The sequence below is a fragment of the Equus quagga genome, chromosome 11 (genome assembly GCF_021613505.1).
Source record: "Equus quagga isolate Etosha38 chromosome 11, UCLA_HA_Equagga_1.0, whole genome shotgun sequence".
In the NCBI taxonomy this organism is placed as follows: Eukaryota; Metazoa; Chordata; class Mammalia; order Perissodactyla; family Equidae; genus Equus; species Equus quagga.
The window spans coordinates 114510092-114532253 of record NC_060277.1 but is presented as its reverse complement, the minus strand read 5'-3'; the positions used below and the strand labels follow the sequence as shown (position 1 = coordinate 114532253).

General features: G+C 60.6%; 1 protein-coding gene across 12 annotated transcripts in view; it reads right to left on the bottom strand.

Moving 5' to 3' along the window:
- The window catches only part of BAIAP2 (BAR/IMD domain containing adaptor protein 2), a 75834-nt gene that overhangs the window by 8881 nt on the left and 44791 nt on the right, over positions 1-22162 (bottom strand). For 10 of the 12 annotated variants that reach the window (XR_006890830.1, XR_006890833.1, XR_006890832.1 and 7 more), the window contains exons 4-12: positions 20848-20909; positions 19983-20054; positions 18937-19074; positions 7000-7152; positions 4207-4431; positions 3838-4039; positions 2961-3162; positions 1784-1852; positions 993-1155 (exon numbers count right to left, since the gene is read on the bottom strand). Coding sequence is in view for 8 of the 12 variants with exons in the window: in XM_046677532.1 (XP_046533488.1) it covers positions 993-1155; positions 1784-1852; positions 2961-3162; positions 3838-4039; positions 4207-4431; positions 7000-7152; positions 18937-19074; positions 19983-20054; positions 20848-20909 (1286 nt within the window). In the remaining 4 variants the exon portion in view is untranslated. The remainder of the gene's footprint in view (positions 1-992; positions 1156-1783; positions 1853-2960; positions 3163-3837; positions 4040-4206; positions 4432-6999; positions 7153-18936; positions 19075-19982; positions 20055-20847; positions 20910-22162) is intronic. The other 2 variants (XM_046677537.1, XM_046677538.1) reach the window with 1 other exon arrangement.

The following is a 22162-nucleotide window of genomic DNA, read 5'->3' as shown; positions in this document are numbered from 1 at the left end:
TGCAGACAGATCCTTTTGCGGCACCTCAGAAAGCTTGTGCCAACAAGGCCGTCTGCACAAGGTGGGCAACGCTGTTTAGTGCTGGACAGGGTGAGCTGGCCTCCAGTACCCAGGCCCTTCCCCTGGACTTCGCCCACCTAAAATGTCACTTCCACAGCCTCAGGTCATGCTGTCAACATGGAAGCCCTCAGCCGTCGGGTCAACCCCGTGGTGGTCACCCAGGCTGCTGAAGCCTCTTTTCTCTCTCTCCTTCCTGCCTGGGGAGCCCCCGACCCCAAAGCCAGGACCCAGCCCTGGAGACTGGCCCCTGGAGGAAAGCTGCTGGCTCCTGCCTGCCATGCAGCCACAGCAGACCAACGTCCTTGAAGCCTTGTCTCCCTCCCACCCCGCGAGCCTCCCAGGGCAGAGCCATGCGGGACCCAGTGAGCACTGTCCACACCTACACCCCGGTCCTGCCTGGACCTCAAGGCCACCATGCACGCCAGAGACTCCGCCAGGGACCCACACCCAGGACCCAAGCCTTGAGCTTCTGCCCCTGGCCACGTCGTACTGGACAGCCTGACAGGTATGCCTGGCCCTGCCTCCTGAGGGTCCCAGAAACATGCTAACTAGAAAGTTCCAGCCACGTCCCAGGCCTGAGTGCAGACACTCATGTCTGCACTGGGACCCAGGATTGCAGGGACCCCCACAGTTCTCAGGGAGGGGCTCTGGATACTGAGTCCTCCCTGATGCCCAGGCTTGGTTTCAAGGCCAGCGATGCCCCAGCCCAAGGGAAGGGCAGGCAGAGGGGCGGCCGTGCTCCCTCTAGAGCCCTGAGGTCTGCAGAGGGTGCCCAGCAGTGACCTTTAAGGTAAGCACAGCAGGTGTATAGACTCAACGCCCAAATCCCCGAGCCTTCCCCAGGCATATCCTATGGAGGTGCCAATGTGGGTCTGTGGCCGAGCCCACCCAGCAACAGCCCCTTCCAGCCCAGGCCCCTGCCCTGTGCTCACCTGGGAGAAGGCAGGCACAGCCACACTGTAGGGTCTCTGCTTGAAGGTACCAGCCGTCTGGGCGGGGAAGGCGCGGGAGGCCGTGCCGTAGTCAGGGGGTGGGATAGCCAGGTCCTCCTTGTCCAGGAGGTTGCCTGTGCTGCTGCTCTTCCCTGGCTGTAGGCTGTGGGGACCAGGGCTCAGGGACCGAGTCAGCAGGCCCCCAGCCCCCATCCAGCCCCTCACCTTCCCCCACACTTTGCTCAGCTCCTCACAGAGGGCATGACAGCTGGCTGCTCTTAGTGGACTAGGCTGCAGCCACGCTGACCCCACGGGCCTCCCTCCCTGCTCAGAATCGAATGAGAAGGTGTGCCACGAGGAAACTGCCGAAGCCCATGTGGAGCTGAGTCCTACGGCGACCCCGATCCTCTGAAAGCCACTCAGCCCCCGCCTCTGTGGCTCCATAAGGGACTCTCTAGCTCTTCCAAGGGCCAGGGGTCTTCCACATACCCTTCCCGCTGGAGACAGCAGCTGGGGTGTGAGCCTGGGCCTACTGTGGGGCAAAGAGAGCCTCCACCATGATGGGCCAGCGAACGGGCTCCCAGACCCCCTCCTCACAAAGCACCACCACACTCACGCACCCCAAGGGCCTTGACATGCAGCCCACTGGGCTGGGGTGGGTGGCACTGTAGGGGTGGAGAAAGGACCAGAAGCCCAGCCAGGCTCTCCATGCTGAGGGCCTGGGCTGCTCTGAGAGGTGCCTGTCCACAGGGCCCCATTCTCACTGCTACCTGGCGGGCCAGTGCACTCACCTCATGTGCAGCCGGTCACTGCCGTCGCTGTCCAGGACCCGGGTGTAGGAGAAGGGAAACCAGCCCCGCCTGAAAGAGAAGACCCAGGTGAGAGGGCACCAGGGCCCCCAGGGCAGGGCCCCCAGTCCCACTAGTTCCCTGGCCTGGCTGCACGCATCTGTGGAGGGAGACCAGGACATGCCGGCCAGCGACCCGGGTGTACATCCAGCTCTGAGCTGCCCCTCCCTTGATGGGAGCTCCGGCGGCCTCCAGCGTGAGGGTGGGGGAACCTGTGGGGACCCCAGGCAGAGCTCCTGACGCTTCGACAGGCAGGGATGGTTTCCTGCCACGTGACCTGGCTGGGCAGGCCCTCAGCCCCAAATGGCCACGCTGAGCCATGGCGCCAACAGCAGAGGAGCTGTCTAGAGGGAGGCGGGTGTGGCAGTGCTCAGGAACAGAGGTGGCCCACCAGTGTCCCTGTCCCTCAGAGCACCCTTCTCAGGGCAGCAACTGCCTGGAGGCCAGAGTGGAGCTCAGTACAGCAGCTCCCTCCCTGATTGAGGCAGGCCAGAGTGTCAGGGCTGGCTCTGCTCCGGGGTGGGGGTCTCCCTTCTCACCAACAGACACACCCAGACAACAATGGTGGCAGTGGGAAGGGGCAAGGTCCCTGACCTGGGCGGCCCCCAGGTCGAGCAAGAGAGATGCTGACACAGCCTCTCGGCAATAGGTGTTAAATTAAACCATGGAGGTACAGCTCATCTGACTCAACGATGTGACTTCTAGAACCCAAATACGAGGGCTGATCAGACATGTGGAGGAGACGTGGGGGCGGCAGAAGGGCTTTGGGGTTGAAGGCTGGCCTCTACCAACAGGGAAGCCACACACCCGACAGGAGGGAAGGTGCTAGACATGCCGCAGTGCACACACACAGGGCCCCAGACAAACGGCAGGGACTGTGCGGTGAAGCCTGCTGCGGTGTGCAAACAGCCCTCGCCACACATGTCTGTAATGCCCGTTTTTTTCTACAGTACGACCTCGATGATCAGTGGGAGAAAGGACCCAGAGCTGCCAGGACATCCGAGGGCCGCAGGGTCAGGAGGCTGATGTCCCCAAGCTTGATAAAGGGCAGGACAGGCCGCCTCGCCCCTGTGGCCCCCAAATGGCCATCGCAGGGATGGGCACTGGCCGTGGCACTCACATCTTGGTCTTCTCGCTCTCGCCGTAGTGCCAGCCGTCGCGGGCCTCAGGCACCAGCAGGGTGATGAGGTCGCCCTCCTTGAAGCTCAGCAGGGTGCTGTTGTCCCCAGCTGCGTGGGAGAAGATGGCCTTCACCCGCATGCGGCCGTTGCGTTCCAGGCCGGCTGCCATGGAGCTCGAGCGGGGCAGAGTCTTGTTCTCAGCTGTCGGGACGACAGGGCAGGTGTGAGGGGATGCTCTGCCCCAAGTGGGGAGGGAAAGGGTGCAGCCACCCACCCATCAGCTGAGCAGCCTGATGGTGAGATGCTAGGAGGCCCTGGGCAGGCAGAGGGGGACTATCCATCCTGGTGGATTCTTACCAGGCCTCCAGGGCTGTTTGGACTCAGACTCTGGAAGAACCTGGGTACTGGGGATATGGATCCAGCCACAGACCTGCCACCCATCAGCTGGGGGCAATTCTCTGGGTCTGAGCTTCAGCTTTCCCATCTACTCATCAGGACACCCTCATGGGCTGAGAGCCCTGGGGGGCGTAGGGGAGGGAGTGAGGGTGCTGTCCATGGCACATGGAGAGGCAGAGCCCAGGGAGCTGGATGGGGAGTGGGGAGCTATCCCATGGTCAACTAAAGCCCTCTTGAGCCTCATCCATCTGCTCCTGTCACTGGCTGCGCTGACAATCCACCGCTTACTAGACAATGGGGGAGCTGCGCAAAACCCAAGGGTCCAAAGCTCCAAGGATGGAAACCTCAAAGGGGTGCTGTACACAACATGCACACACATGCTGGTGGGTCCCCCGGACCTCCCCCCAGGCATGGCATCACTACTGTGGGCTCAAGAGAGCAGGTCTGGGGCCCCAGCCCAGCCCCCAGCGGAGCCCTTACTGGTGGCGTAGCTGTTTTTCGGGGCCACGCTCTTGCGCACGGGGAGCGTGTTGGAGTAGGAGTCGCTCAGCTTGTTCTGAGACTGCGGAGGAGATGAGGACTTGGGCTGGGCGGCCTTTCGGTCGGCCCAGGGGCTGTAGTCCTCGCTGTCCGGGCCCGAGACACCGTTCATGACGGGTGCATTCTCCTGGGCAGACAGCCGCTGTCGAGAAGAGGCGGCAAGGGCGCGGCGTTGCAGGAGGGGCCTGGCCCGGGCAAAGCCAGCGTGGAGAGCCCCTCACCCCGGCAGGAGCGCCCTGGCTACCACAGAATGACAACCAGGGGCCATCCTCCCTCACCCATAAAGCTTTCAGGAGGCCAAGGACTCACCCCTACAAATGGGGCCAGCTCGGGGGGCACCGGCAGGGGCTTGGCCCCTGGAATGGGGTCTGAGATGACCAGGTTGGACTTGGAGGCTGACAGAGTGCTGGGGAGGATGGAGCCGTTGCTGTTGGCCATCTGTTGCATGAGCTGCACGGCGCGGTCTGGAATCTTGTTGGGATCGGCACACGCCTGCTGCCACAGCGGCAGCTTCTGGGCAAGCAGCTCCTTGCCCTGAAGTGGAGGAAGCAGAACAGGGTGGGAGTCAGGGCTGAATGCAGGCTCCCGCAGCCAGGCACATCCCAGGGGACCTGTTGCAGGGCCAGGAGAGGCCAGGGCCTGCTGCTGACAGCACTGATGCAGCCCAGACCCCGAGCGGCACCAAGGCTCCTAGAGACACACCCCCTGCCTCAGGAGCGTCTAGCTGGAGCTGAGAGCTGCTCTCCACCAGCTGGTGCCTCACAGCCAGACAGGCCACCTGTGAATCTCTGACCCCCCCACAAGGAAAGTGGCTAGAATGTGGCTGCAAACCATGCAGTCGAGGGACCACCAGGAATGAGATCAAACCAAGGCCCGACCCGGGCAGGGGCCTCCCCAGGGGCCCATGGAAGGAGAAATGAACAGAGACTCATGTTAGCCATGGAATGGGCAGACCCTTCGTGGGTGAACCACAATATACTAGGAAGAGTGCTGTGCCAGCAGACCTGAGGACCAAGAAACCTTGGAGGGACAAGGAGGGGACCATGGGCAAGGGAGAGAGCCACCCCAGGGGCCCAGGTGAGGTCAGACCAGCTTGCTGAAGACACAGGGAGGGAGGGCCCTGTTGGCACCCGGCAGACAGGACGCTAACTGCTCCTGCCCCCCACCCAGGGGCGCGAAAGCCCAGCTGTCCCTCTGGTGTGCACCAGGGCCTGCCTGGGATAGAGCCGGCCAGATGAACACAGGGGTCTCACAAAGGAGGAGAAGCCACAGGCTTGGCGGAGAGTCCTGGGATGGAGGAAGCAGCCAGAACTGAGGAATCAGCCTGAGGTTCCCTGCAACTCACTCAAGGTCCTGTGCCCGCAGCGTGGGCACACCCAGGGCCTGGGGGCAGCTGTGCCCTACCAGCTCCTGGCTGTTTGGCCAAAGTGGGCTACTTGACCTGCAGCAGGTGCACAATCCGTGTCCTACTGCAGACCCCGGGCCCCTCTGGGTGAAGCAGCCCCCAGCTTGGGGCAACCCTGGTCTCCAGGACCTCCACAGGGGCTGTCAGCCCTCACTGCCTCTCCCCACTTATCTTCCTACTTCTAGGACCCATGTCTGGGTGGGGAAGGGTGCCTGCATGGGGAAAGTGGAAGATGCCAGACAAACTGCCCTCTGAGCAGGCTACAGCCCCTCTTCTGCTGATGGTTTAGACTAGGGATCAGCAAACCACAGCCCAAGGGCTGGCGGCCCATTTTGTAAATAAGGTTTGAGTGAAACACGGCCATGTCTGTTAATTTACACATCTCTGGCCGCTTATGCACGCAATGGCAAAAACCAAAAGTATTTACCATCTGGCTCCTGGTTGAGATAAATGATTGACGGGCATGGGGTGGTGGTGAGAAAGCAGGCCAGCAGGGACCCAGCGCCATCAGGGATAACCCCAGGGTCAGGGTGTGGCCCCTGTTGCTGTTCGGCCTGAGCCTACACAGCAGGAAAATGCCCTAGGGCCTGCGTTTAGGAACAGGTGGTGGGGGGGGGGCGGGGGCGGGGGCGGGGTCCTGCCCTTTGTGCCATGGTGCCCAGCCTGGGGCTTGTGCCTCTCTAAACCCACCCTGGGGGGCTGGGTTCAGCTTCTTGGAAAGTCAGCTGTCATCACTCCCACCTGCAACACTAGGCTCCCTTCAGAGACAGAAACGGCAGTGTCCTGGAGGTCGATGGCTTTCTGCCTGCGGCACCAATGGGCCCCAGCTCTCCCAGACCGGCCACAGGGCCTGGCCACCGCCAGAGGGCGCAGACAACTGCCGCAGCACGGCCCAGAGCCGCGTGGGCGGGGCGGCCGCCCCTGCTCCGAATACTGCAGCTTGCAGCCGGCATGGTGTGCAGGTGGAGGTTGCCCGTTCCCACGCCCGGGCTGCCAGCGAGCCCTCCCAGCACAGGACCTGGATGGCAACGGCATAGCCAGTGGGGTGGGGTGGCCCCACCCCCAATCCCAAAGGGGATGCAGGTCCCGTCACAGTGCTTGTTCTGCACCTGCAACAAAAGGCCCCCAACAGGCCCGGGCAGGCAGGAGCCTCTCCACAGAGGGAGGGCAACCATATCCTTGGTTGCCCAAGGCGTGGGGACCAGACACTGAGTCTCAGATCAAGTGTGAGTCCACAGAACCCCTTTAGGGAAAAAGGACATGAACTAGGGCCTGCCTGGTCGGCTCGGCTGCCAAATCACAACTTCTAGACTGTCAAACGTTCTGGAATGTTCCAGTGGACAGGTCTGATCCCACCCCAGCTCCTGTGGACTATGGGGAATGGAGGCCCCACAGACACTCCCTGTCCCTGCACGGGAGCCTGTGGCCTTGGGTCTCATTGACCCGGGGGCTAACCCAGCCTCTACGAGGGGTCTCCCGGCACTGCACTCCTCCTTAGAGGAGACCTTCTCAGAGCTGTCAGTGTAACTGTTCTCAAAAATGCACGCAGCAATTTCCAACAGGACTCTTAAAAACACCTGCAGCCTTTGACCTGCTAATTCTCCTTCTAGACTCCACCCCTGGGGAAATCCAAAACACACAGGGACGTTTAGCACAGTATTGCTTTTGTCACAGCTCACGGGCTTGGCCCGCCTCACCTTGGAATGGTAGGCTGCGGAGTTCTTGGCCACGGCGCACTGCTTCTCCACCAGGAAGCAGAACCTCCTCCGCTCCTCGGTGAGGGCTGTCTTGTAGCCGTCTGACACGTAGTTCTCCAGCTCACCCTGTTTGTTGCTGATGGCATCGATGTACTGAGGGGTGGAAGAGAGGGTGGGGAGACAGGACAACATATGATCAGGTCTAGTCTGGCCGCCCCACTGGAGATGGAGTACATCTCTTGGCCAGCCCACTGGTGTGGGGCTTGGCCGCATGACTCACTTTGGTCAATGGGGTGCAGGCAGAAGTGATGGGGCAGCCCCATGCCTCACTGTGCCTGTTGCCCCTGGGGGAATGTGTCCCCCAACCCCCTGCCCTCTCCGCATCTTGGCAGCTGCACATTCGGGGACCATGCTGGCAGGTTACACAGCAAGACCTGGTGGCAGTGTCTGCCAGAGTGGCATCGCCTGTGGATCCTGATTCCAACCATCTAGAACCACTCTGACAGTGGACTGGGAAAGCTCAACCACACGTGTGTGTTCAAGAGTGACTAATTCACACCCAAATCCTGTGGGGGTGGTTAGAGAACACAGACACAGGAGATACCGCGTGACACTGGGGCACGCTGTAACGCTCTCTGATTTTGCAAGTTAGAACCTTTACGTAATAAAGCGCCAGCAAGACTGTGGGCCACCATCATGGGGAGGCAGGAGCACTCTAGATGCACACCATTGGTGTCTGCAAAGCCCCTGGGCAGACACCCACCAGAGCCCCCTCTTGGTGTGCCTGTGTGTGGGGCCTGCAGGGTCCGGCTGCTTCAGCACGGCACTGCTTCTCAGGTGCAGGAAGGCCCTTCCAGCCTCGCCTCTCCTCCCTGCCCGCCCCAGGCCCGGAGGAGACCATTCACAAGGAGCGCAGACCTCCAGTGGCCGAGATCGCCGTCCCAGAGCAGCTTCTGCAGCATCGGCTCTGCTCTGGAGCAGCCCCATCCTCCAGCAGGGGCAGGCCCAGGCACGTGTGGGGGCGGCCTCCCCCGCCAGCTCTGACTCAGTGGGGTGGGCGACAGGAGGGGGAGTGCAGAGCAGGCTGTTCCTGCCACCTCCCCTCACAGCAGCGCTCAGCTGGAGGGGCGAGGACCAGCCTGCCGGGTGTGGGCTCGTCCCCAGTGCTGGCACCCGTGCACCAGCCCTGCCACCAGCACTGGGGCCCCTTCTCCTCCTGCCCCGTAGACCTTCCCACACCGAACTCCAGCGTCTCCCCACTGGCGAGGGCAGCTTAAATGGACCTCAGAATAGCCACCCCACCCCCAAAGCAACGCTACAGCCTCAAGGAAGACGCCTTGGCTCTCTCAAGCTGCCGCAGGGCCCCGCTATGGGGGTGTGCTGAAGGGGACACAGGATGGCGCCTGGGCAGGAAGTGGGGCCAGGCCAGAAGAAGAGTCTGAGCACAGGGGAGGGGCTCTCCGGGGCAGCTCCGCTCCCTACCGCTGCCACCGCCTCCTCCTCCTCCTCTGCTTCATCCTCCTCCTTGGCAGCCTGAGCAGCTCCGAGTACTTTTCCTCTGGTTATGAAACATGTGCCTACCAGTGCCTGCTGCCCCTGTTCCCGCAGAACTTCCATTGCACTGCGGCTCCTCCAGCCTGCAGATTCAGGGTGCCCCTGGGGGCCTGTGGAGGGCACAGTGGGAAAGGCCCTACAGTGGGGGGAGGACTCTTCAGATGCCACCTGGCCTTGGCTGTGGAGGAGGGCACCTGCCAAGGGGACTGCTCACACCCCACACTCCCACCTAGAAGCCCCACAAGGCAAACATGAGGACAGGAAAACACAGAGGCCTGGGGGCCAGGAACATCCTCTGGATAGAAAAGCCTGGAAGGAGCAGAGCTTACTCAGAGACAGAGGGGGCATGTGCACAAGTAGGGGACCACAGATGCACACCCCCAGCGCACCCCCCCCCCCCCCCCCCCCCCCCCCCCCCCCCCCAAACAACCCTCAGCACTCGACTGAAGCTGCTTAGAGGTCCCACGGCTGCTCCCTGGCCGTCCTGTCCCTACAGGGGACCGTCATGGACATTCGCCACGACCTTGCAGGCTTCAACCAGCCTGAGACAGGGACATCTCCCTGTCCTCATGCAAAGGGGCACACAGAGGCTCAGCTTGGTGCCCCGCAGCCCCCTAAAGGGGCCATCTCTAGAGAAGTCTCTGCAAGGTTCCAGAAGGGGAAGACCTGGGTTTAATCCTCTAGGAAAACCCCTAATCCACCCCACTCCTTGTGTCACCACCTCCCGCCCTCCCCGGGGGCTGCTCCAGCATCCCAACTCCAACAGGGGCCAGGCCTGAAAGGGTACGTGGGCTCAAGGGAGCCAGGCATGCAGAGACCCCAAGCCTGGGCGGCCGGCAGCCTTGTGCAAGAAGGTCAGGGAGGGTGGGGAAGGGCTGCCCAGAGCGATGGCCTCCACACCAGTTATCACCTAAACGTAGACTTTGCAGAAGGAAAGGTGCCACTGTGAACGGTCACCCCAGGACAGCAGCGTAAACCGGGACACGGGGCCCCTGGGTCCGCTTGCCCTGAGAACGCTAGTGAGAATAGCTCCTTCCAAACCCGGCCCGGAGCGGGCCCAGCTATCTGTCCTGCGAACGGTTTCTGGGTTTTTAGGCTGCGGTAACATCTTTCACATCCCTGGACGTAAGTGCGGTGCAGGCCGCTGGCCTCATTAGCAGGGTCTGGGAGGAGAGGGAGTGGTGTTGTATTTTTAAGATTTCCATTTATTCAAAGGAGCCCTGTGAAGGGCCGGGAGCAGCACAGGCATCCGGGGGGGATCCAGGGGTGGGGTGGAGAGTGCCAATCAGGCAGGGGCTACGGGGCCAGTGAGCGGCTCCCCAAGGATCACGCGACCTGGGGAGCAGGTAGGAGAGACATAGCCCCTGAGAAGCGGCCAGCCCAGGTTGGGGCCGAGGGGACTGGGGAAGAGCTGACACCTTCCACTAGGGGCCCTGGATGTTCAGCTGTCCGAGCCCAACGCCAAGCGCTCTGGCCAGGGCAGAGCCCCAGCCCGCCAGCACACGTGGCTGCCGCTTCTGTCGAGGAACAGCCAGCTTTCCTGACCTCATTTTCCCGGACACCAACTCCTTGTGAGAGAAACCACAACTTCACCATGCAGATCCTGGAAATCTAGGCCAAGTGATGAGCTTCACCCCAAAGGGACGGGGAGAGGACACTGTCTCACCCTCACAGACCCAGGCCCAAGTGTGGAGGAGTGTTTGGATTCTCTGGAAGAGCGCAAAGGACAGAAAATGGCCTGGCCCTACACCTCTGATGACTTAGCAACAGGCTGCTGGAAATGGCCCCGAGCATGTCCCACCATGGCCAGTGCTGCTCCTCGTGTCCTGCCCTCTGCCGCCTCTGCCTGCTCCTTGCTGAGTGGGTGCTATGGTGACGGCGCTATAGAAACCCCCCGCTGACAGCATTTAAGACCCACGGAATGCTCCCACTTAGTCACCCTGGGCTGAACAGCCCTGTAATCCGGGGAGACAAAAGTGATCGGAACATATGTCTCCTCTTCTCTCCAAAGCCAGCCAGTGACTCAGAGGGGGGAGGGGCGTTCCAGAACAATGCGAGCGGTGTGCTTTACCTCATCTGATACGGCCGCTGTGGCTGTCTCACGTTTCTCAAAAACCTAACACTGCCCCTTTGTGTCCCTGCAGGTTGTGAATGCGAGCATGATCTGTGGCCCTTAGCTGCTGGTAACTACTACTCCAAGGAGGTGACAGGGGAGCCCTATTAGCTCTTATGTACAGGAAGGGGACAGCAAGAATCTGATGCCCCTTACTTGCATTCAGTCACTGGGGACCTGCTGGCTGTGGCTGGTGGCGTCCCTGGACCCCGCTGACCAGGCCTGCGCCCCACTCCCTGGTCTGATGGGCCCGGCACCCAGGCCAAGAACAGGAAGGCCAGTCTGGGGTCAGCGAGGGAGGCCTCAAGCTGCTGGGTCACGGCGTGGCAGGGCCATTGCAGTGGTTCAGCGGATTGGAGGGCCCTTAAAATCTCAGTTAAACACGAGAGCTCTGGAGAGAGTTGAGGCTGGGCTGAGCAGCCAGCAACAGCACCATCCAGCCCATGGGCCAGGAGGCGGAAGAGCCGGCCAGTCACCTCTACAAGGACTTGTTGTGGGAACGTCCTCAGGAAGTAAGTTGGCGCCTCTCTGGCAGGTGTTAGGGACCCACGAGCCCCGGGGTCCCATTTTCCTGGGAAAGGGCCCACAGCAGTCATCAGATTGGCAAGGAGTCCACAACTGACAGATCCCATTGCCCACACCCTGGCCCCACACACTCACATGCCGGCACTCAGGATGGACGTGCTGGGGGTGTGTGCCCACAGCATCCCCATGTCCAGGCTTCATGGGCCTGAAAGGGAGCGTGGGGCCACTGTTGTCCACACCAGTGGGCTGGACATGCTGACAGAGGCTTGAGGCTCACACCCCAATGTGTCCCCAAGACTCAAGGGGAGGGGTCTTAGCAAACCATGGGCACACTAGAGTGGACGCCTTGGGTGGCTGCCAGGGAGCACACCACCCTCGAGGATGAGGATCCACACTGTCCAGGCCTGGGGTCTGCTCTGCTCCTCCGCGACCTGGGGAGGGCCTGGGCTCTAGCGCTGCTTTGCTGAGCGACCTCTGCCAAGCAGTCAGGAAACCCTCCAGGTCTCAGTTTCCTCACCTGGGACCCAAAGGAGCTGAAGCAGATCGTCCAGACGGCACTGCCGGCCACGGCGGCCCCGCCCTCTCTCAGCCACAGCTTCTGCAGGTGCGAAATTCACACCCAATTTCCAAAACTTAGTGGGAAAAGAATGTTAAATACCTCACTAATGGTTTTTACAACGTGTCGAGATAACATTCTAAATCTATTTGGCTAAATAAGATCTACCAGAACCAACTTCACCTGTCTCTTTCGTTTTTAACGTGGCCACTTCTATGTGTGAAAGGACAAGAGTGGTGTGCCAACACTGCCCTCGAAAGCCTCTCCCTGCTCCAACAGCAGAAGATGCTCCAGTCACTCACTCAAGCGCTGTCTGAGTGGGCGCCCAGGTCGGCAGCCTGCCAGCAGCTCAATCTGGCAGTGGAGGGGTGGAGGGGGAGCCAGGGTGCGGGGAGCTAAGATGGCCCAAGTAGCTCAGTCCTGAGGGTCAGAGGAGGAGGGTGTCCTTCCTGGCTGCCTGTCCCATGGGGCAGAGTCCCCCCCGGGGGACCCTGAGCATCCGATGCAAGCTCTGGACACAGAGGCCCTAAGAGGGCGCAGTGCCTCTGCTTTCTCTCACTTGCTTCCACCAGTGAGGACCCCTAACTGACTTTACTCCAAGGAAAGAAAACGCCGCACCACTGCGACAGGCAGCTTGTCCACAGACCGCCTCTCGTGCTGCAGCTTACACTGAGAATGGCGGACGCAGAAAGAGCTGAAACCACCAGTGCGCATCACACTCCACGCGGTAATGGGACCAGCCTCCGCCACGATCTTTTCTGAAGATCTAAATTATGGTTATTTTGTTTTTGCTTTGTTAATTACACATCCCCTTAAATAGAATGAATCTCTCCCCTTTCTCAGACCGCAATCTGGATAAGTGCGCCTTCCAGAACAAGCAAACGCAGCAAGGGGGCACAAACTGACTGAGGGCCACAGAACCACCTGATCGGGTCAGCACCAGGCCCCAAATGAAACCTGCGTGTGGCCACTACGGAGCCCCGCCTCATGGCCTTCTGAGGCAGGAGCTCGGCCAGCCCCCACACCCATGAATACTGGAGAACCACCCTCCCTTGCAACCAGCCAGCTGTGGCTGCATGCTCCTCCTCCCACGGCCGGCATCTCAGAGAGGGAACCAGGAAGGTGGATCTGGGCCGGAACTGGGCGCTCCCTTGCAGCTCCGCGCCTCCTCGCAACCTCGGCCCCCAGGGGAAGCGGAAGGGGGTCAGGCCCTCTGCCTCCTCAACCGCACGACCCTGCCTGGCTCAGCAGCTGCAAGTGCTGAGCCACCCGAGAAGCCCAGGTGCTGGGCCTACAGGGACATTCTGGACCTTGGCCTCTGCACTCAGGCCGGCAGGCTTGGCCCACACCCAGGGTGACTGAGCAGGGGCCTGGTCCTCCCTCCCCACACACATTCATCTGTTTTTTCTTCCTAGGAGCTCAACCCTTCCTTCCAGGCCCCAACACTGCTTGGGGTTCAGTGGCCCCTGCCAGCTCTCAGAGCCTCTACGCGGGTCAGGAAGGACACCCTACTTCCCCATGACCCAGTTCGCCACACACCCAACGTACAGGCCCAAGACTCGCAGGACTGCTGGACTTCCCAACAGTCATGACGGCCCTCGGAGGGTGACGGCTGCTGCCTGAGTTCAGTCTTGTTCTAACCAGGCCTGGGTTTGGGGTGGGGCCATGGGGCCAAATGGAGCAAAAAAAGAGAAGTCCTACCTGAGTCCCACACGACCTACAGAAGGGAGAATGTGCAGCCGGAACTGGACCGGCTCCACCAGCACTGCTCCTGAAAATGTTTCTGCCCAGAACAGGAGCTCTCAGCACCAGCCACACCCAGCCCAGACCCTTCGGTCAGAAACCCTGGGGACCACCGGCTGGCCGGCAGGACTGGCTGCCCATCAGAGTCACCTGGAAGCTTTGAGAACCCTGATGGTCAGGCTGCAGCACAGCCACTCACACCCACATGCCTGGGAAAGAGGACACAGGCCCAGGCTGCGGAGACAGGCTCGCCAGATGAGGCCTGTAACCACACCCTGCTGGACACATGGCACGTCCTCCACCGACTACGTCCACCACAGCCTCTCCACACAGACGGGCCCTTCCATCAGTGCCTGGCCCGGTGACATGGCAATGGCTGGAGGTTTGGGGAGTGACCTCGGCTGGGAGGGCAGCGCTTGGTGCCTTCTCTGCTTCTAGATAGGACTCTCCGTCCTAGTTAGCGCCCCAAATGCCTCTAAGCGCCTGTTCCGTGACCCACAATTAAAATCAATTCTCTCCATGGAAATCCCAAAACACAGTCTCAATTATCAGCACCTCCTGAAAACGGCCAGCTTTGACCCAGTCCCACTCATGGGGAACCCATCACAGACAGACAGATGGAATGCTCTGATCAACTGACCACCTTCCTCCACTCCCGCCCCCTGTGCCACCCCATGGGCAGTGACCACCACTCCAGGTACAGCCTGTCCTCAGTGCAGATTGGGTCACTGGCCTGGCTATGAGGCCCAGGTGGACGAGGCTCCGGCAGTGCCCGGCAGCAGAGTCCACGGGGGAGGGCAGAGCAGGTGGGCGCCCTCTGCCAGGTCAGCACCCTGAAGGGCGTGCAGCTGTCCCCGATGAGCTCTGAGGGTCGATCCCCTGCCCGGCAGACTCCTGGAAAGCCTCCCCACCCTCCCCGGCGAGTGTTCTAGACACATGAAGCTGAAGTGCGGATGGGGGAACGCGTGGGCTGGGGGCTCCAGGAGGCACACAGTGATCCCAAGATTGACTCTCATGGAAGACTATCCATGTCTCAGGAGCACTGAGGAAACGCATGCCTGAAGCCACACGTCAGAGCCTCTCGCCACAGCATCCACACCTGGAGAGCAGAGCGGTGTGGGCTCGGGTGGTCTGGGCATGCCACCTTCTCCTCCACCAAGAGGAGCCTCCAGTGGCAGCTCGTGTCAGAACAGGGGCTTCATTACAGCTTGAGGACCCCCAAGCACAGCCCCTGCGCCAGCCGTGGGATCCAGAACCTACCTCCACCTGCAGGCACTGCCCACAGGGCTGCACATGGTGATGCCCCCCAGCGAGGGCACCTGCAGAGTGCGAGGCACCCCGGGCACAAATGTCTCCAAAGGAGCAGGGAAAGGCCACGGGCCATGCCTGACACTTCCCCTGGAGGGGCTCACAGTCCAGGTCACTCCCGCCTCCTGGGGTTGTTGCCCACCTCGTGGTCGGCTCAAGGACACAGGCCCAGGAACCCAAACGTCAGAATCCTGCTCCCACCCTGGTGACAATGCAGGGGCACATCAGCCTCTGCCAGCTCTTCTCCAGGGTTGGGGGACAACCGCGAAAGTCCCCAGCATACCACCAGGGGCGCACACAGCTCCGTGACCACCGGGACCTCAGTGGAACCTTCACGCTCCAAGGCAAAACCCCCTTCCTTCTAGCTGCGAGATCGGCTCAGTGCACCTGCAGGGCCTTTCCCTCAGAGGGAAATGGAAGGGAGGTGAGGCACTGCCACATCGAAAGGTCCTCAGGACCCTCCCAGCCCCCAGTAACCACACCTTGAAGCAGTAAGACACTGGCTGCTGGCCAGGTTTACAAAGGCTCTGAGAACCACAGGAACAGCCCCTGGTGCCGAGGAGCCCTCAGCTGCCCAGGCAGGCTGCGTATCTCACCCGGACAAGCAGTCGGCCTGCCTCCTGCCAGCTTATAGCGCTGGCCCCATGGGCAGCCACACACCAAGTACCCCATCCTCCCAGCACAGACATGGGATGAAGGACTCTGAGGGCGCCCGAGCCGGGCCTCCTGGGGTTCTACACCATGGCGGAGCAAAAAACACACTGGTTGGACCGGTCCCCGGCTTCCCAGCCTCAGAAGAGTGACTGAAATGGCTGAGCCCACGCTGGCTGTCACAGTGTAACCCACCTGTGCCGTGCGCCGAAGGGGACACACGTGGGACACAGGACCAGACTCCCCAGAAGGAAGTGACTTATTCGGGGGAAGTCATCGTAATAAAGCCTCAGATGGTTAAGGGTAAAACAGAAAGTAAGCATATGTAGGAAAGCAGAAGACAGAGGGGAGGGCCTGAGGAGAGGAGCTGAGCGAATGCACAGGACGGGGAGGGGCCACCCCTCTGTGGCTGTGTGTGGGCCCCGGGGCCCTTCCCATCTGTGCTCGGAGCAGGGAGAAGGTGGAAGGACCCCGCCTCACAAACAGGGAACCTGAGGCTGGGAGAGGATCTGGAGCTCACCAGGCCCACTGGGCTGCGAGGGGCAGAGCCAGACTACCAAGGCCTCACAGCGGTGCCCAGGCAGGGGACCACACGATGGGTGAGGAGGAGCTGCCGCAAGTTGTGGGAGGCCGTTCTGTGACAGCCCCAGGAGTGGGGAGCTGCCGCCCGGCAGGGGCAGAGACCAGGAGGTGTCCGGGCCTTGCTGGGGGTCAGTGAGGCTGAGCTGAGGAGGCAGGAGGCAGGGCACAAGGGAGCCTCAGTAGCGGGGTGACTCTCTGACACAGAGAGAAAGGTCAGTGTCAGATATCTCCCAGGTGAGGCCCAAAGAGGCCAGGTTGGACGTGAGTGGCCTCACCAAGCTAGGGAACTGCCAGAAGGCCCTCCACAAGGAGAAGAGGACTTCGAACTCCCCGTACGGAAAGAGCAGGGGTTGAGGGCCTGTGCCATGTCCCCCTCCAGCCCTGCATGGCTGATGGAGCAAATCCCACCTTCCAGGATCTGCAGGCCCAGGGTCCAGAGCAAAGCGGCAAGCAAAGGGTGGACGGTCAGGGCTCTGCTGAAGAGAGAGGGTTCGCAGTGGGCAGAGCAGAGTGGGTGACTGGGAACCAGATGCAGCAGTCTCGATGACTCAGCGGAGACGGGATCTGAGGCCTGTGTGGCTCTGTATCGTGTGGGAGTGAATACCATTGATGCCGCCAGCCCACATGGTCCGACCTCCATCCACCCTCCATCGGCCCTCCACCCTCTCTGCCCTTTCCTCAGCTGTAAGGTGTGCTGGCCATGACCTCTACCCTTCAGCTGCAGACCCTTTCGACGGCTCCCAGCGAGCTGGTCACAGCAGGGCCAGCTGGTCCAGGGAGAGGGCCCTGCTCAGGACAGAGCCCCAAGTTTGCAGCTGTACAAGAAAAGGAAGCACCAACACTAACAGTAAAGAGGAATGACACGCTGACATGCTACAAGGTAGATGAACCTTGAAAACATGCTGAGGGCGAGAAGCCACGTACTGTGCGGCTGTGTTCACGTGAGATGTCCCGAACAGGGAAATTCACGGAAAAAGAAAGTAGACCAGTGATTGCGGGAGAGGTGGGGTGGCAGCAGACAGGAGTGACTGCTGACAGGTGCGGGCTTTCTTTTTGGGGTGCCAAAAATTTTCTAAAATGGATTGTGGTGACGGGTGCACAATGCTGTGAACGTCCTCAAAACCACTGGGCTGTGCACTTTAAATGGGCGAACTGCACGGAATGTGAACTATATCTCAATAAAGCAACACCAACAAAAGCACCTGGAGAAGAGAAAGGTGCGCAGGCTCCCGGCCGCTCCTGGCAGGCGGCTGAACCCTGGACAAGCCCATCTCAGTGTCCCACCACCCAGCCGCCCAAGCAGCCCTAGGGGGTCCCCTTCAGAACAGCGGGAATGCAACTACAGCTGCGCTGAGATGCTACTGCCCTCCCAGGCAGCAGGGGTGCTGGTCGCGGGCCAAGGCTTTCAGGACAAAACGAATCAAGGCGGGGACAGGAAAGCAGATAGCCATCACTGCGGGTGCTTCTCCTTCTCTGTCTCACGACCCCCTACGGGGCTCCTTCAGGGAAATGACTCAAGGAAGGCTCGCTGCAGCAGCATCGGGCAGCGCTGCGAAGGCCTTCGGGGCCCACGCGGGTTACGACTGTCACTGAAGACATCTCAGCGAGATCGCACTGAGGAAGACAGGACTTGTGTTCCTGCCACTCTGTAAGAAACCACACGAGGAGGAGGCTGCAGGGAGCTGCCACGACAGTGCCACGTGAGGATGACAGGGACTTCCCACTGCCACGTGGCTGCTTTCACACAGGGGTTCCGACTCTCACCTGCCGTTGCCCAGTCCATCCTCTCCCCCCGTGACCCACACGCGCAGAGGGGCGCGGGTAAGGGCGGTTGGGACTGGGTGGGCCTGCTCATCTGCATCATGCTCAAGCAGGGAGTGCGGTGTGTGCTCCACAGGCAAGAACAGCCTCTCAGTCCGGGGCTGAGGCCAGACAGGGAACACTGTCCCGGCTCCACGGGGACACGTGTGTGCATGTGTGCACACACACGAGCCACACACACACAGGCCCAGAAGGTGATGGACAGGGGTGTGGGGCATTCCTCAAAGCTTGCCAACCTGCCAACTCGCAGGAAGGATGGGGCTTGGGGAGGCAAGCAGGCACCCCAAGTGCCCTCGAAGCTCCCACTCCTGACCAGCAGGCAGGAAGCCGTTTTCGCCCTGTTTCCTTACAGACACCTGGGTGTCCTGTTCTGGTTTTCCTCCTTATCTGAGTTACATAAGATCTGAGAGAGCGGGTGAGGGTGTTTTGGGCCTAATCTGTGTCAACTAGCCAGGGAGCTCTGTTGAATCAGTTGTTTTGGGGCCAGGCCCATCACAGGCCATGCTGTCCTAAATCCTCACCCGACTCAGCACATGATGCCTGCAGCGCTGGGCACGATGTGAGAGAACCCACACGAGGGCTGGCCCCTCCCGTGACCCCCAGTGCCATCTGCCTCTCACTGCAAGGCTGCTGACCTGCCTGACCAGCTGGCGTCTGCCTGCTCACAGGCTCTGGGCCCAGTCTCGGGGCAGAGCAATGATGAGTGGATTAGAGTAACGGTCTGGGGTCTCTCTTCAAGGCGGGATCCAGAGGGACAGGTGAGTCTCTGTTCCTTTGGCAGAGAGCCTCCCAGCACCCCACCAAGGCTGCGACAGCAAAGCAGGGAACCGTAGAACTGCGCTGGCCACCCTGCCTCCTCTGGACGTTGGGGCCCTCGCCACCCCGGAATCTACCAGCAGAGCAGAGCCTGGCTCTGCCCAACACTGTCAAAAGGGCCGACCTCAGTGCTGCAGACGGAGGGAGTGCTCTCCCTTCACTGCTTGCTGAAGGCACGAGAAGTCCCCACGCACTGGAAGAGTCACCACAGGTGCCCCCACGTGTCCCCCAGCTAGAGTCCTGCCCTGGCGCCTGGGCCGGGTCCCACCTGCAGCTCCTTGTCCGAGTACTTCTGGGGGTTTTTGCTCCCTTGGCTCTTCTTGCGCAGCTTCTTCAGCTCGGCCTGGCACTTGTCTAGCGCATCGCCTTTGCTCCTCTGCTCCGTCTGGTATTTCTTCAGTGCAGCCTGAGGTTCAAAGGACAGACCAGCAGAGGCTGATGAGCTGATGTGCCCGTCCAAGCTCTCCCTATGGCGGCAGTGGCCCAAGCCCCACAGGACCGCAGGAAACACCTGGCTGCAAATGCGAGCGGGGGCACATGGAGGCCTCAGCCCCCTTGCCCCTGGCTGTCCCCTGCTCCCCAGAGATGAAAACGGGGCCTGGGGGGCTGGCCCCGTGGCCGAGTGGTTAAGTTCGCACGCTCCGCTGCAGGCGGCCCAGTGTTTCGTTGGTTCAAATCCTGGGCGCGGACATGGCACTGCTCATCAAACCATGCTGAGGCAGCATCCCACATGCCACAACTAGAAGGGACCCACAATGAAGAAAATACAACTATGTACTGGGGGGCTTTGGGGAGAAAAAGGAAAAAATAAAATCTTAAAAAAAAAAAAAAAGAAAACGGGGCCTGGGAAAGCCAGCTGAGCCTTGCTTTCCCATCCCAGCAGCAGTCAGATGTGCCTCATATGAATTCGTGTGATAAACACCAACAGACCCCTTCCACTCCCTCTTCCCGTCAGCTGGCTGGGAGAGGCGAAGGTCAAGGACAGGGGCACGAAGAATTTGATGAAACTACAACAGGTCAGAGAAGGCATGTGTGTGGGTTCCACCGGGTGGCAACATCACATCATCATCTCTACGAAAAGCAACTGAGAGGGGGGACAGCGAAAGCAGGCACGCGGGGCATCCGATGTGACGGTTCACCCACAGGACTGCACGCAGTCTCAAAGGACAGAAGTGTCAGGGCCCCAGGGCACACACTGGATGGGAAGCTCATAGGAAGCTGAAAACCCTTCAGACAGAGGGAAGGGTTTAAACACAGTCGCCAGAGCCAGAGCAGGGCGAGGAGATCCAGTAGGCGCGAGCTGGGACTACTTACACTCAGGTACCTGGAGTCCAGCTCCACCTTCTGCTCCAGCTGTGTGAGCAGCTCGTTGTGAAAGGACTTCAGCTGGACAGGGAGAGAACACATATCAGCAGTCAGCCCAATGCGCAGGCCTGGGAGCAGGAGGCGCGTCAGGGGAAGGTGGGCAGGAGCTGCCACAGGGAGAGGCAGGGGATCACCATGGCGCCTTGGACACTGGGCACGTCAGTGTGAAAGAGGAGCCCGTCTGATCCCTGGGCCGGTGATCCTGCATGGACAGGTGGGCCCCGTGGAGCCAGGAGGCTCTGGGAGTGCTGCACAGAATTCTGGAATGTCAGACCACCTCGGTCTTCGACAGACTTAGAGGCTCCATTTCCCATGAGGAAAACAGACACAGCCTCCTCACTGTCCCCACTCTGCCCTCCTCCGCTGGGGAGTTACTCAGGCACAAGGTGACACGAGCTGTGGACTTGAACGTGAAGTGGGAGGGACCTGAGGGACCTCTCACTTTAGACTGCCTAGGTCCAGGCTGGTCCTATAATCAGGCCCTCATGTGCTCCCTGGGACCTGCCACCCAGTGTCTCCATCTGGCCCCGCAGCCAGCTGAGTGTGAGACCCCAACTGGCCCATGTCCTTTCCTCCCAAGTCCCTCTGTCCATCCTCAGCCCCCATGGTGAGTCACCGCCCTGGTATGTGACTTTTGTTCTGAGCCCAGGCTGCGTCCTCACATTTTTGAGTGTGGCCATGTGACGGAGCAATGTTCCCAAGTGGATGCCCCGGCAAAGCACGCAGATGGCTCTCCCCTCACCTCTGATGGTGCCTGCCCACGTGCATTTGCCTGTTCCTCCCCGGGGGCCCCCACCGGAAAGCTGGGACTCACCATTTCCTCCAACTGATTTTGAATCTGCCTGTGGACTTCGGCCATCTGGAAGAGAACATCTCCTGGACAGCAGGAAAGAAAAGAGAAGAAGAAAGTTAAATACTCCTAACACTGTGCCTGCCACCCTGACCCATGGCTGAAGATCAGGATTGGGCACCAGCAGGCCAGGCACCGGGGGCTGCCACAGTCTGGACCGTAGGAGGCTTGCACCCAGCGAGGCCCCGTGACCGGCAGGCAGAGGTGCACTAGGGGCGGGGGAGAGGGGTGCTGCTTCTGGTGACGCCCCCAAGAGGAAACAGAAAATTCCAGAATGACAAGGGACATTGGACCTCAAACGCATGATACCTTGGTGTCTGTTGGGGTGGCCAGGTGGGGGTCCTCAGGTGTCTGTATCAGAGTTCATGTTCATGACAAAGCAAAATGACAGAAAGAGCCCACGTCTGCATGTCGAGAGCCCGTGTGTGAGCCCATGAGTGCACATGCATATTTATAACACGTCTAGCTCTCGCTCACAGATGCCAACAACCACCAGCCCTCCTGGTCTGGGAGCAGGTGACACCAGAGTGAATAAACCTCCTTCAGGACATGTAGGTGCATAAGCCTGTGCGACTCCTGGGGAGGCGGGAGAGCAGGCTCGTCCCCCAGGTCGCACCCCCGAGTTACAGAACAAAGGGGAGACCTGACCAGCTGCAGGCCCCACGGTGCTCCTGGGAGCAGAGTTCGGCTCTAAACCCCAGGGAGTGAGGAGTCTGAGGGGGCCGGTTCCCTAGACGTGCATGGCCATCAGCTGGCTCATCAGGCAGCCAAATCCGTGCACTAAGGCCTAGCTAAGGCCACCGAGGGCCTCTGGGGACACATGGAACACTGGGTACAGCTCTCCAAGCATTTCTCCAAAGCAGGGACACTTCAGGGACACTGGCATTTCCTTGGCGCACTCGCAAGAGACAGATTAAGAAATCAGAGTGTGACAACACAAAGATGCAGGCTGTCACCCTGAGGCCATTTCCAGCCAGGACATCAAGGAGCATGGGTCCGCAGAGGGAGGGGCTGGCATGGGCGGTCCAGGCCGCGTTCACTCGATCGCAGGTATTTGAGGAGCGGCTATCTTCTGCGGCAGGTGCTGACCACATGCTGCAGACAAATGGAGCAGTAGGCCCGTCCCTGCCCTCCACAGTGTTACTTTCTGACAAACCTTGACCTCAGGGTGCTGCCTTTCCCTGGACAGCCCCCTCCTGCTCATGGCTGGGACGCCTGGGGGTCACACAACCCAGAGGGTCCTTTCAGGGACAGCTATGAGGAGCACCCCTGGCCCCGA